This window comes from Cyphomyrmex costatus, unplaced genomic scaffold (assembly GCF_001594065.2).
Source record: "Cyphomyrmex costatus isolate MS0001 unplaced genomic scaffold, Ccosl1.0 scaffold296, whole genome shotgun sequence".
Taxonomy (NCBI): Eukaryota; Metazoa; Arthropoda; class Insecta; order Hymenoptera; family Formicidae; genus Cyphomyrmex; species Cyphomyrmex costatus.
In genome coordinates, this window is record NW_017277082.1 from 900,474 (window position 1) to 914,395 (window position 13,922).

Consider the following 13,922-nt stretch of genomic DNA (forward strand, 5'->3'; position numbering starts at 1 on the left):
ATACTCTGTGTGTGTGTGTGTGTGTGTGTGTGTGCGCGTGCGCGCGCGCACGCGCGCATGTGCCTATGTGCAACTAGATCATCGATGCCTGGTATATTAGTGTCTGAGTCGAATTAGAATCGACGTAAAAATTAAAAAATACAAATCTAAAAAAAATGAAAACAATTATAAAATTGTTTCAAAACTATCAACGATATTTTACTATCAATATGCAATACATAATTCTCTACTAACAATTTAAATGGACTCTCGAAATTCTAACACAAATTTTATGTATCAAGGACGAATGAGAGTAAATAATCACCGCTGTTATAAATGCGTAATAATATTTTAATTTTAAGGTTACAGAACCAATCCAACTTCCGGACGTTTCGACTGACTTCCAGTCATCTTCAGCATACAGCAAAATTAATTAAAACGCAATGGTCATAATCAAAAAATCCTCCGCTCGGTCAAGAATATGAAAGTCCACCCAATTTTTCAATGGCCGTTGAAATAGTGTGATAATCATTATCTCAAATGAAAATTCAAGTCCCAACCGAGCACAAAAACTTTAGATTAAATCTTAAATAACCGATCAAATTTCGAAGTCGTGTAAGAACATACAATTCACAACATAAACGGTCAACAGAGTAATTACTCTGTTGACCGTTTATGTTGTGAATTGTATGTTCTTACACGACTTCGAAATTTGATCGGTTATTTAAGATTTAATCTAAAGTTTTTGTGCTCGGTTGGGACTTGAATTTTCATTTGAGATAATGATTATCACACTATTTCAACGGCCATTGAAAAATTGGGTGGACTTTCATATTCTTGACCGAGCGGAGGATTTTTTGATTATGACCATTGCGTTTTAATTAATTTTGCTGTATGCTGAAGATGACTGGAAGTCAGTCGAAACGTCCGGAAGTTGGATTGGTTCTGTAACCTTAAAATTAAAATATTATTACGCATTTATAACAGCGGTGATTATTTACTCTCATTCGTCCTTGATACATAAAATTTGTGTTAGAATTCTCTACACTTCTGCCAGTGAATGCAAGTGTATAAATCCGTACGAAAACTTCGAAATAGGTTTATCGTCACAATTTTATTGCAGTGAAAGCATGCAATCAAGACACGCGCAAACGCAATAAAGTGCGAAAGAAATATAAGCCTCATCTTGTTCTTAACATTTATGCGTTAATCTCGTCGCGTGAAACAGCAGTAGGATTTTCGTGACCGGGGTATTGCGGACACGCACAAGAAAGAGTCCTGCACATACCATCTTACCTTGAGCCTTTTGTCGTGCTTCGCGTGCGGCTTGCTTATTAGCCGCGGCAATGGGACATCCGGATAGGCTCCTATGTGTGTTCCGATTGGAGCTGACATGACCGCGGCCGTTGCAACCAGGCGTTGGGCATTTCAATATGGTCTCATGCATCGCCAGAACTGCGAGAACCCAGAGACACGTGGCGTTGTTACAGACACACGTTCTTGGCACGTCGTACACACGCGCGTACACACAATTAGAGAGAGAGAGAGAGAGAGAGAGAGAAAGAGAGAAAGAGAGAGAGAGAGAGACGCGGCGCACACGCACGCGGGAATAAGATGTCGTTAAGGCGAGCTGTCTTTATGCATTGAGTATAATTATTTGCGTTGGGCACCGAGAAGGCACGAGAAAGGGAGAGACAGTCCTGAACGCGATAAATGTGTCATCTTCGATTTGCGAAACGGACCCGAATAGAAGAGAGAAAGAAAGTGAAATCCGCATGTTTGGTACACGTTATTGGTTATAAACCAATTGGAGAAAACGAAAAAACAATAAAATAGTCGGAAAATGAACCAAAGGCGGAATACATGGCGTCACACCGTATGTGGAACGCAAATTAACAATACAATTAAGTATACCGAGCGGGTAGAGAGAAACACAAGTAAAGACAATCAATCGATAGAAAATTATAACACAACACTTGCAATATATGTGAGGTAGTGTGCTACGTCGATGAGAATGACATTTGTCCGCGAGCGAGCGAGCGAACAAATACGCAAATAACGCTCGGATTCAAGATATCTTGGGAAATATCTGCGTTCTTGACGAAGGAGATCGAGAAGGCGAGCTTGTCACAAGTAGAAATAAAAACTTATGTGATTGTGTGCAGATTTACATTACACGTAGTCGCGTTTTGTGCGCGACGGCTCAATTTATCATTTAACAGAGAGGGGGCGAAATCTGTTGTTGCGGAAACTCGTAGGTACGTCGATGGAAGCTGGATGATTCGTATAATTCTTTGCGTAATTATACTCAATCGCACAAGTGTCCTCCGTGTGTGAAATGTCCGGCGTGTGCACATACGCCGGGCCCATCGCGCCGCCCGTGTCTCTAGTTCTCCAGAGGGTTCTTAGGCACGACCAGTATCAACCAAGTTCGAGAGTGTGGTGATATAATTCTCTACTATATAATGAGAACTACGAATAGAACAATAAATAAAAAAACGAAAAGGAACGCAATAAATAAAGCTCTCTACCCCGCAAAGGAAAAGCGCAAAGAATATACAACAGACAGACATACACGCACACGCAACGCACACACGCAACGCGTGCACCGCGCACATTGCTGAAAAATATCCATTTTCTCTTTCTAATTTGACTTTGTGTATAGAAGATATAATTTTTGTTGCGTTTAATGAAGCGAGAAACCGTAGAGATCGAACAATAGCCTTTTGTGGATGACGAGACTGATCGGCAAAAATAGTTCTGGAGAAAAAGCGGACCAAATTAGAGATAGAACATTCCAATTGCATCCCAAAAATAAACATTATTTGAATAATGTGTATGATATTTGCGAAAAATATAGATATTTATTGTCATACAGAATATGATCAGATTTTAAAATTTTCGAATTTAAATTATATTATTTATTTATACATTGATAAGGTTGACTAATTACGAAACTCCTTTGAGATTTAAATAACCCACAACAATGATTCACTCTTCACTTTCTCACTTCGTTAAGAAAAAGACACTCTCGCAAACAGAAGATGCACTATCTAGCTACAATAAGAAGTAATTAGTTTAATAGAAGAGTACTTACTCTCTGGAGTTAATTTATCCTTCTGTGGACATCCAGAAAGGCTGTAAGTGGAAAGACTGTTTAAAAATGTTTAAGATTAATAGGATTTAAGGTTTTAAGTATATCCAACTTTTCTCTTAAGAGATATATGAGTAGCACGTATTAAAATTAAGAAAAACTTCTTTGAGTTTTCATTTTTTTTCTTGTATATTCGCGACGCAATATACGTCATATTTACGTATTGTTTCGGCAATACAAAGAATTTACTGAGTTTAACGCGAATTGGTTTATTGATGTCTGTTTCTATATAACACCTCGCTCGATTCTCCACGTAAAACCGCGTAGGTGTGTAATCGGCCGTGGCTGAGTGCGGAGCGCAGGTTAATTACCGATAATTGCTTACCTGCGGTGGTGAGAGTAGAGTCCGGTCACGTGACCCTGCCCCGTGCAGCCTGGGGTCGGGCACTTGTTGCCCTCTGTAACAAATCAAATCGCCACGCAGAGCCCGATGTTAGTCTATTAAATGCCATTTCAGATATTCATGAGATACGTTGTACACTAGTTTTTAGCCGTGCATATAGCGATTAAGCTTATACGGTAGCTCTATATAAAGCTCACTCCGATCTAGGCTTAAGCTAATTAAATTTTTAACACATAAAAGTACGCAAGGTATATTACTTATTGTTAGTTACTGTCTCCTTGAAAGATATCAATGTCACACAATTTATATATTAACTTACTATAATTAATTATAACACATTCTATAAGAAAATACTAGTCAAAATTTTTTTAATTTTGTGTTATGTAAGGACTGTGTTCTAAATATTTCAGCTTTCAATCAGGTAATACAAGAATTGAATTCAATAGAAAATAAAAAAGAATTGAACATAATAAAAATAATACAAATTAAAATAGGGATATAGTTTTAGAAGTCTAATGTAACTCTATAACAAAGTTAATATTACATTACTTCTAGGCTTAAAACTTGAAACAAACAATTTGTGATTAGCTCTAGTTATTAACTTATATTTAATATTGCAACAAATCATTAATTTTAAAATTGAATTTTTTTTTCTCTTTTCTTAACAATTTTGTATTTTTTATCTGTTTCACTTTTCTTCAGGGGATGCAATAAAATCTCTAAACAACATATTATATATATATCCATATAGAAAATAGAGAATGTTTATGTGAACACACTCTATTATTACATCTCTAATTGACTAATAATCGCTAATTGACGCAGATAGAGATGTAATGAATTTTTAATCAAATATTAAGAAATTTAGAATGTGCAGTGATAGGATAAATGTATCTCAGAGTTATATTTTGATATTAACTCTATATATAATTATACAATAATACCGAATGCTCGGCATTACGCTGTCTCTGCAACGTATTATTCTGTATCGAAATTGATGATCCCGACACAAGCGGACAGTAATTCTGAATAAATTGGATATTTACACTGTCGATGAGTGTTGTTCCGCGGCAGGAACGTGTCGACCGGAATACGGCGTCGGCTTAATACGCATTAATGCTTTGTTGTTACATTTGGTTTCATAATCTTGCACTTGAGGCCAATTGATGTATGCAATTTGCTTTTTTTCATTGCCTGAATGCGCGTATATTTTAAGTGGGAACATTATCGTAATGTAAAAGCTTACAGAGTAAATAAAGAACTTTTGTTTTAGATAAGAAACTTTATACCACTGTATTTATAAAACGTCTTTTGTGTTTTCTAAATATCAAGAACATTATATCGTAAAAAGAAACATTTTTTATTAAAAAAAAAAATAATTTATCATTAATAGAGCTGTGTATAATATCCAAAGAGATATTGATTAACCACTATATCGCATAAGCATGAAAACGCGTGATAAAAAATGTGCGAACAAGTATGTGCAAAATAATATGGTATTTCGGTATGCTTGCAGGGTACCGCTAGCGACGCGAGCAGTTGAATGGAAATTAACTATTGAATGGTTGACAGCCGACGTGTCCGACATCGTCGCGTAGTTTCATTCTGCACATCGAACCAGAATATAGCTTACTCTCCGTTTGCCAATATATCACGTATTATCCTTCATAGAGAACGTAGAATAAAACTGCGAGCAAGTACGGCGAGAGACACATGTCTAAAATCTTATTTGTAAAAATTTCGTCCCTCAATTAAAATTATTTCTATTAAAGTAAAGTATATAATTATTATTTTATAAATGCAATAAGCAAAACTAAATATTGATATAATATATCATTTTCATTATATATTTTGTGCAATAATGTTTAAAATAATTAATTCATACGTTCAAATCGCTTCGTCAAGATTTGATATATATGTGTATAATATAAAAAAATTTATGATTAACGTACCTATAAATTCTAAAAACTTTCGCATTTTTATGATGTTTAATTATGTTTTATTTTTTATGATTATTGATTACAAAGTAAATAAATGTTTAAAAATAAATATAAAAACATTTTTTGAATATATTGTAAATTCAAAATGTAAAAATGTTGCTTGTGTATGATTTTTTACGTTTCGTAATAACAATTTTTATAATAAATATATTATATGTTCTTAATTTCTCTGTCTACAGGAGTTTTTAGAGATTTATTTTGGAAAGAGTTTTCAAAAAAATTTTTGTACGGCTTTGTCGGGTGTGCGCATACTATTTAGTAGTATTTTTCAGGATGAGTTTCCCTAATTCTGTGGCGAGAGGCCCCAAGTGAAAGTTGAAAGGACGGTCCAGAAGGGTGGAAATGGCCTCGCGTGTGGTCAGCTTGGATCTCGTCGCACGAGTTACGCATTTGTGAATAGCCTCTGGGATTTCTCTGTTCCGTGACTAAGCCTTCGGGATTAGCACGGGGTATGTGGCCGGCCTACAACTGTCCGCGAAACAAAGAACAGATAGATACCTCATTCCCGCGTGACAGAACGAAACTTGCAGAGATCGGGGAAAAAGTTTCGCCATGTGATATTTCGTTCCTCCTATCTATGCATTATTTTCTATATCATTCGTCAGTATCATTCGACTGAGTAAGGAGAAAACCTCATTCTTGATAATGGTTCGTGGATTTTTGCTCGTAAATTGCGAATATTTCGATATATTTGTGAGTGAGTTGTCACAGAGAGACATTCACGACATGACGCTTTTCGTCAGAGTTTATTTAAAGACACACAATTCTTACCATTAGAGATCTGCATTAGCTGCTAATTCGCTTCGATAATTTCTAAATTTTTTCGAGAGCTTTTTTCGAGTCCTTTCTTGCGACACGAAAGTATGACCGATGCCAGACGGGCATGCCCAATTGTACCATCTGTCGTGCGCTAGTTCTAACTTAATGGTGGGTATAGTGCACGTCACGTATGATCGCGTTCGTATTCCCGAGGCGGCCTCGCGTGACCAAACAATTACGGGTTTCTAGTGCACTGCAGGTAGCCGAGAAGTACCAATCGGTTAATATGAGACCCTTCGGCAAGGTTCTCTTTATTTCAATCGTGAACGATAAATGTAACTAAAGGTTCCTATCTAATCGTTAGACAGTGTAATCATCTTTCACTGGCTGAAAGTTATATCAGGCACTACTATGTTCCATTCACATGCTATAGCTTCAAGCTTCCATAAGAGACATCCATTTAATAACAATTTGCTCGTAATCATTAAACCCATTATTTCCACAAAGCTTTTAATAAGACATTTTACATCAAGTATTGTACTTTTAATTTTCTTATGTTACAACCGAAAGCTAATAATAATCATATAAGGTAATAATAATAATAATACTTACACACGATGCAACACAAAAAATAAATATCAACAATAGTTTACGATGGTAAATATAGATTTTTAGAAATTTATGATTATACATATATGATAAATATTTAGAAATCTTTCTACCGATTTATAAAGCAAGATCATTTGTATGCCAGACATCATTACAGGTATGTACCATATATTGTGGCCGCGACAGAACATAGATAGAGATTTATCACGCACGTTAGAGGGTTCCGACGGAACGTTTTAAGGAGAGGCCAGCTTTAGGTTAGTTGACGGGGGTTCTCCTGAAGTGAGCGCACTTTTATAAACTTTGTCGTGTACTAATCCTCCGCTCGGGCCTGATCCCTTAGCCAACTACGTTGAGACTGGCCAATCGAGTGCCGTGACGCCGAGAAACTTCATCAGATCGTCATTTCGCGTTTCAGGAGAGCGAGAACCGACGGGAAGGATGGATGGAGAAAGAAAAGTCGATCCCTACTTAGGTGTTCGCCTTTTTCTTAAGACGGGCGGCACATCCACCCACCTCCTCATAAATTGGATTACGATACGTGACGTCATTAGCGGCATGCTTTATTTGCAGACCACGACGCTCCACGAGTTCCGAAGTTGAACGGCACATGCCGTCGGAATTGTTCCAAGTCCCGCGTAATTCCTTGAGAAGAAACTCCGTGGATTAATTTTGTTTCGAAATCAGAGTTTCTCAGAGATTAAAGTCAAAGAATGCTCGATTGTGTCTTTCGAGTAAAAATGGATCTATACACAGTAGAGAAAAACGCGAAAACACAGCAGCTTTACGCGTCACAAATCTAAATTTGTGATAGAGGAAATTGGAGTTATTTTTACTTCGAGGAAGGATCGCTGAAGCTTCCTGGTTTTTAATTAGTACCGGGTAAAAAAAGATTTACCGGATAACCGAGGGCGAACGGTTGCCCTCGTAGGATTAATAAATTAGCCGTAAGGTTTTAAAGCGACTACGTCGGTGGCTAAACCGACGGGATTGAAAGGAAAAGGTGAGAGAGAGAGAGAGAGAGAGAGAGAGAGAGAGAGAGAGAGAGAGAGAGAGAGAGAGAGATAAAGGGGCAGATAATGGTTCCGGTCAACAAAATGAATACCGGCACGCGCTGTTCTTTCCGGATGTCTGAATAGACTTGTAACGAGTCGGTCAGACCTGCCTTCATTCCTACCTTTCTCCTATCTTCTCTCGCTCTTTCTCATCATCTCTTCTCTCTTTGTCTCCCTTTAGATCTTATCCTCCTCTTTCCTTTATCGCAGGTCCCTCTCTTTTAGTTTCTTTTTCCCTACAACGGTGCTGTAATGGAGCAACGAGAATCGGAGGGACGAGAGAAAAAAGCGGGATCACAAGGGGTGAGAACGAGGACGCCGGTCACCGAGGGTGAGCCCGTGGTCGCGTTGTAATTGTGTTATTTTGTAGCCATTTCACGTGAAGGGTTCACGGAAGGGGTAGACGTGTATATAAACACCGAGATTGTTTTATTCGTCCAGCTTGCGCGACACGCGCCGAGACTTTCGTTCGGCGTCGCGAAAAATCATCGCCGTCGTCAAGATAATCGGGGAGAATTGAGCACTCGCTGGTCGCTAATTATTAATTCGCCGTCAAAAGTCGTTAATCAGCGCAATTGAGTATTCATGTGTAATGGATGAATATTCACGCGAGCCCCAGAACGAAAGTGCACGTTTAATAATAAATAATGCCTACATTTCATACTATAAATTGAATTTACTTGTACGCGTTTGCTTGAAATTTTCGTATTTTCAGTACTTTAGCTTCGTCGGTGATCAATTACTATATTTTGCCAGATAAAAAGAGATGCGTAAAGACATAATTAATACGATTAAAGTTTATTTTACTATCGACATATGATATACTTGTATATACGAATAGCTTGAATAATATTCAATATGCATTAAAAATATTATGATTTAAAAATATGTGTCTTACCATTGTTATTTATATGTAGTTAATTGCATGGTACAACTTTTTCATATTTTCAAAGAAGAATAGATGAATCGCACGTCTGTCCTTGCGAATGTAAGATACTATTAGTGGACGCGACTATACGTCTCTTACTATTACAGCACTTTCTTGGTATAAAAACGAGTTTGTGACAGAATATTTTGCAATGTATTTTGAAATAAATTTTAATTGAGACGGCAAAAGTAAATACTCATTTCACAATGCGCAATGTGAGCGTTAGCTATACAACGATATACTATGTAATCGCAAGAGATTGTAAGTATTTTTATATAGAAATCTCCAGTATAGAGTCGATATAAAATTGCACGATGATACCCGGGATACCTGATGCGTATAATAATCCTCCGACACTTTCCCGCGCTAAATCGCATGCCGGATACACTGGATAAGGAAAAGATCGGAGGTTCTAAAAAAAGAGAACAGCGCGAGGAACAATCACAAAGTAGGTATTTACACACGGAGGCGCGCGGCGCCCTTAAAGGGAGGGTAGAGCCCTCGCGCGCGAGTAAAGGTCCTTTTTATGCGTGCGGTCGCAAAGGCAGCGTAAAATTGAGTTACAGGGCAGTTTATTTTTTTATTAGCCGACTCGACCTCGTCGCGCGCGCGCGGCTGGTCTTTCTCGACGCGGAAAGGGTGGTTTTTGCGGCTGACGGATTTCCCGATAGCGGTTTTATGGCGTGTCAACACGCCCTTACACGCGCCTGCATGTGAGCGTGCGGCAAATAAAAAAAAACAGCGCACGCGATCGTCACGCTAAATCGAAGAGATCAAGAGCAACTCTCAGCGAGAGAGAAGGAGGAAAGCGTAGAGCGAAAAAAAGAGAGAAGGAAGATATAGAGATTTTCGATTAAAACCCTAACTTGACCGACTCTGGTATGGCTGTATCGCCGTCACGCTGATAAGTGCGCGCTTAATCGAGCCTATTTATCACGTCGCGTAATTTTATTTGAGATTTTGCACAATGAACAAACTATTTTAGTTTTTCAATATATAAACTTAATATACATATAATTCTATATGAACATTATAAACAGTTGAAATTTTGAAGATTACTTGTATTTTTTATTTTCTAAAATTATCGCGATTATTTATCCAATTAATTCTTCATGCGTTCGTCGCATGAAAGATGTGAAATCAAACGCGAGAGATTGAATTCTTGAAAGCGATCATCTTCGCAGCCACCGGCCGGAGAAAATGTTAAGGGGATAATGAGGACAGGCAGCCAGGCACAGGGTGGTAATAAGGTGGCTTGGAGCGGCTGGGATGCTAGTCACGTTTCCAGCCGCTGACAGCTGCGGCTTATACGTATGACGTGGTATCAACCCCAAATTTCCCCGACTAGACACGTCGTGTCTTCGCTGCCCTAAGACCCTGGAATGCACTCGAACCTCCACACTATGGCGAATGTATAGTATGACGCGTGAGGTTTGACTCTTTGAGTCTTCTCGGAAGAAAGATTGCGCGGCTCATCATTTTCTCTGTATTACACTTATCATGTCTAATCACTGAATCAAATCAATTTCATTTATTGATGATTAAAGACATTAAGTGCGATTAAAGCACTATTACTTCCGAGAGTATTTTCTCTCTCTCTCTCTCTCTCTCTCTCTCTCTCTCTCTCTCTCTCTCTCTCTCTCTGTGTCCTTCTCTGTTAATTTAAAATATATGTCCTTAAATCCAAAACATTTTAGATAATAAAAAACGAATAAAAGAGTAACGATGAGAGCATGTATGGAATGGCTGTATCACACAGAGAATAATTTTGCTCGAAGAGACCTTGATTTCAGCATTTGAGTCATCACCCCTCGCTTCGTAATTATTGATTTTCCGTGCTGCCCTAACTCCCCTAACTTCGTAAAGAGCAAGACAGAGAAAGCGAGAGAGAAAGATAGAGAGAAAGAGAGAAAGGGAGAGGATCAGCGTAACCAAGAGAGTCGAAAATGCCTTTTGTCCCCTTTCGTAACGTATAACACACGAGCGGTAACCCTACCACGACTTACGATTACTATCTCCATTTATAATTTAAACAGTTCCAATTTTTATGCGCATATTTGAACTCTGCGTAAATTTCAAAACACCATTAATCTTTTGATATCTTTTTAAAGTGCAGTACATCTCAATCTTGAAACTGCGTTATTTATATTGACTTCCCTCTGTGTACGTAATGTATATATTTTCTTTATAAGAATACTGGTGCGCGCACGCACACACACACATAATAGTAGAATGCAAGGAAAAAATTGTCGTAACGAGATCTTTCATGTATAATTTAGCAAAAATTATCCATATCACAATCGACCAACGGGATAATCGGATATCTTTCATTTCAAAGAAATAATATAGTATTTAGAAAGTCGAAAATTGAGTAACTATAATATATATAAAACTAAAAGATGCATTTGCATGTATATGAATATTATTAAGCATCGTTTGTGGACCAAAGATAGAAATCTTTCTATTATTTAATTTATTTCTTTCGATTCAAATTTTACTTATAAAAAATTGAGTTACTGCAGACAATGTTAATATCAACTCAAATATCAATATTTTCTAGGACATAATATGTTATATTTTATTCGACTGAAAAAAAATTTCAGCATCATTAATAATACTATTTTCTATAACATGTATTTTCTCCCGCGCGCGTTTACATATATTTATTATTATTTCTTAATTCAAAACTTCCTTTTATTTTTTGAATGTATAATTCAAAGGAATGCCTACAAGTAATTCCATCATGATAATTAACTGAAACAGTATTAGTTCCATTAATATCATATTAGGAATATATTTAAGAAAATATTGTTTCAATGCGACAGACAAGAAATTCTCACCTCTGCCGAGACTGGACGGAGACATAGACATTCCCGGCCTGCCACTATCGAAGGTGCCGGGTCTCTCTGGCATTTTCATGACATTGTCCTGCTGGCCGTTCGCCGAAGGCACATCAGCAGCGACTGTCGGACTAGACGTTGTAGTGGTCGTTGACACGGTTGTAATGGTTATGCTGGTGATGCTGTTTGCATTAGGATTCACGGCAGGATTCGTAGTACTGTTGCTGTCATTAGCGCCGTTGTTCCCGTTGGTAGTTTTATTACCAACCACTCCATTGCCGTTTGCATTCGCGGTGTTGACATTACTCGCACTACCGTTGTTCGCGGTGGTGCAGCTGCTAACAGCGGCAACACTCACCACTCCTTCCCTCGCGATATCCTGAATAGCACTGGCTGCTCTGGAACCCACTCCCGCAGGCTGAAGGATTGTATATTGTTTTGAAGAATCGGGACTCGTAACGGAAGGTGGACCGCTGGTAGGACTCTTGCTGGGAGATACAGAATTGGTGGCTACGTCGTGGGTTGTCACATGATGACTCTCCTCCTTCGAGGATTTCAGTTGTAAGAGTGACACTGTGGGTGAGTGCTTGTCATCGACTGTGGGCGAGATACCGGCTACAGGTTGCGGTGTTGGCATCGTCGGTCCAGGCGTCGGATATCCCACGAATGTGGCGGCAGCTGGATACGGACCGATTGGTGGAATCGTCGAAGAAGCTACTGGGACCGATGAAGAGCTACGACACGATGCTTTTGAGTGGTCCGTGTTAGGCGGCCTGAAAGCAGATGTTGCCGAAAACGGAGGATTCGTTGGTGGCGATGAGGATGATGAAGTTCCCGTAGATGAGACTTTCATATTGGTATCGTTATATTGTCTTTGATAATTCGTGTAAAGCTGTTGATGCTGCTGCTGTCTGCTAATATTTTGAGGTGATTGACCGTTTTTGCATGTACGATCCCGTTCTCGGTCATTCGATCTGTCCCGATCGCCCTCATCCTTGTCAGCGGCCGGATCCGACATGTCAATTTCTAGTTCGTTGGACGAATCATCGACTAATTCGTTGAAGTCCGGTGGATCGTATCTGGAATATTTGTCCGATTGCCTTCCCTGAGGGTCAATATGTGCGCCTACCACGTTCCTCTCGTTCCTCTCTTTGCTTGACAACGAGCGAACGGAAATTGGTCTAATTTTCGGCGGTTCGTTTTGATTAACGTTGTTGACTTGAGACTGAATGTTTGCGCATTCGTTTTCTATCTTCAATAAATTGTCCAAATCTTTCTTAATTTTAGTTGGATGCTGTTGTTTCGAATCCTGCTGCTTATTCAATTGCTGTTGCAACTTACCCGATCGATCCTGTTGTCCGCGAAGAGTTATTACGTCCTTCAACGAACAACCGGTGTCATTACTCGTAGTCGAAGATGTTGATATTGATGAGGGCGACAATTTAGGATTTTCTTTCTTTTCCTCGAAAAGATTTTCAAAATTAGACTCGTATCTATCCTCATCCGAATTGCCTCTTTGATATAGAGATCCTCTAGGTCCTGGCCAGCTGCCTGACAGACTTTTCAACGCGGCTTCCGTTTCTCTTATGAGAGTCTCATCGTCTTCAGGTTCTTCGCTATGCTTACTCGATTTTCTGGCAGGACTACCCGAGTTACCCGTTGTAAATGCGCGCTTCTTCTGAGGCAACGGTATATTTTTGTTAGGATCAACGACATCGATCGTCTTTCGCATGTCATCGTCACGAATGCTTTTCCTCCTCCGCTTCGTTGCGGCATCGGTCAACATCTCCATCTCTTGCGACGTGCTCGTCTGCAAGCCCTTCTTGCCGATCAACAATTGCTGCTGCGACTGTTGCGACGGCTGCTGCGTTTGTTTAGGATTCTGCGCGACCGACTCTGCTTCCAGTTTCCGCTTTTTGAGATGAGCCATCGCATTCTGTCCGCCCGGCACGCTGGTCAGTTCCACCCTGGAACACAAAATTTCCAGAGGATCAGCAAGTCTGCTCTGCCATGCGGACACAAGAGACGCAAGGGTGCGTTCGGTACACGAGTGCAAAATCGTCGATTTCGAAGCCGGCGCAATCTAACAAGAAAGGTAACCCATCTCGCTCAGGATTTAGGCTCTTTCGTTAGGGAAGGATCCTCAGCGCCTGCCACTGGTCACTTTTTTTTTCCCATCGTCATTTACTTAACAGCGCGTTCAAAGTCTAAGGGATTGTCTCTCAAGAGAGTTCACCTGACATCTGCCAAAAATT

General features: G+C 39.2%; 1 protein-coding gene across 1 annotated transcript in view; it reads right to left on the reverse strand.

The window, feature by feature from the left end:
• LOC108775281 (uncharacterized) overlaps positions 1-13,922 on the reverse strand; it is a 71,357-nt gene that overhangs the window by 18,888 nt on the left and 38,547 nt on the right. The window contains exons 3-6 of the mRNA XM_018541592.1: positions 11,668-13,634; positions 3,459-3,531; positions 3,077-3,117; positions 1,276-1,434 (exon numbers count right to left, since the gene is read on the reverse strand). Coding sequence (XP_018397094.1) covers positions 1,276-1,434; positions 3,077-3,117; positions 3,459-3,531; positions 11,668-13,634 — 2,240 coding nt within the window. The remainder of the gene's footprint in view (positions 1-1,275; positions 1,435-3,076; positions 3,118-3,458; positions 3,532-11,667; positions 13,635-13,922) is intronic.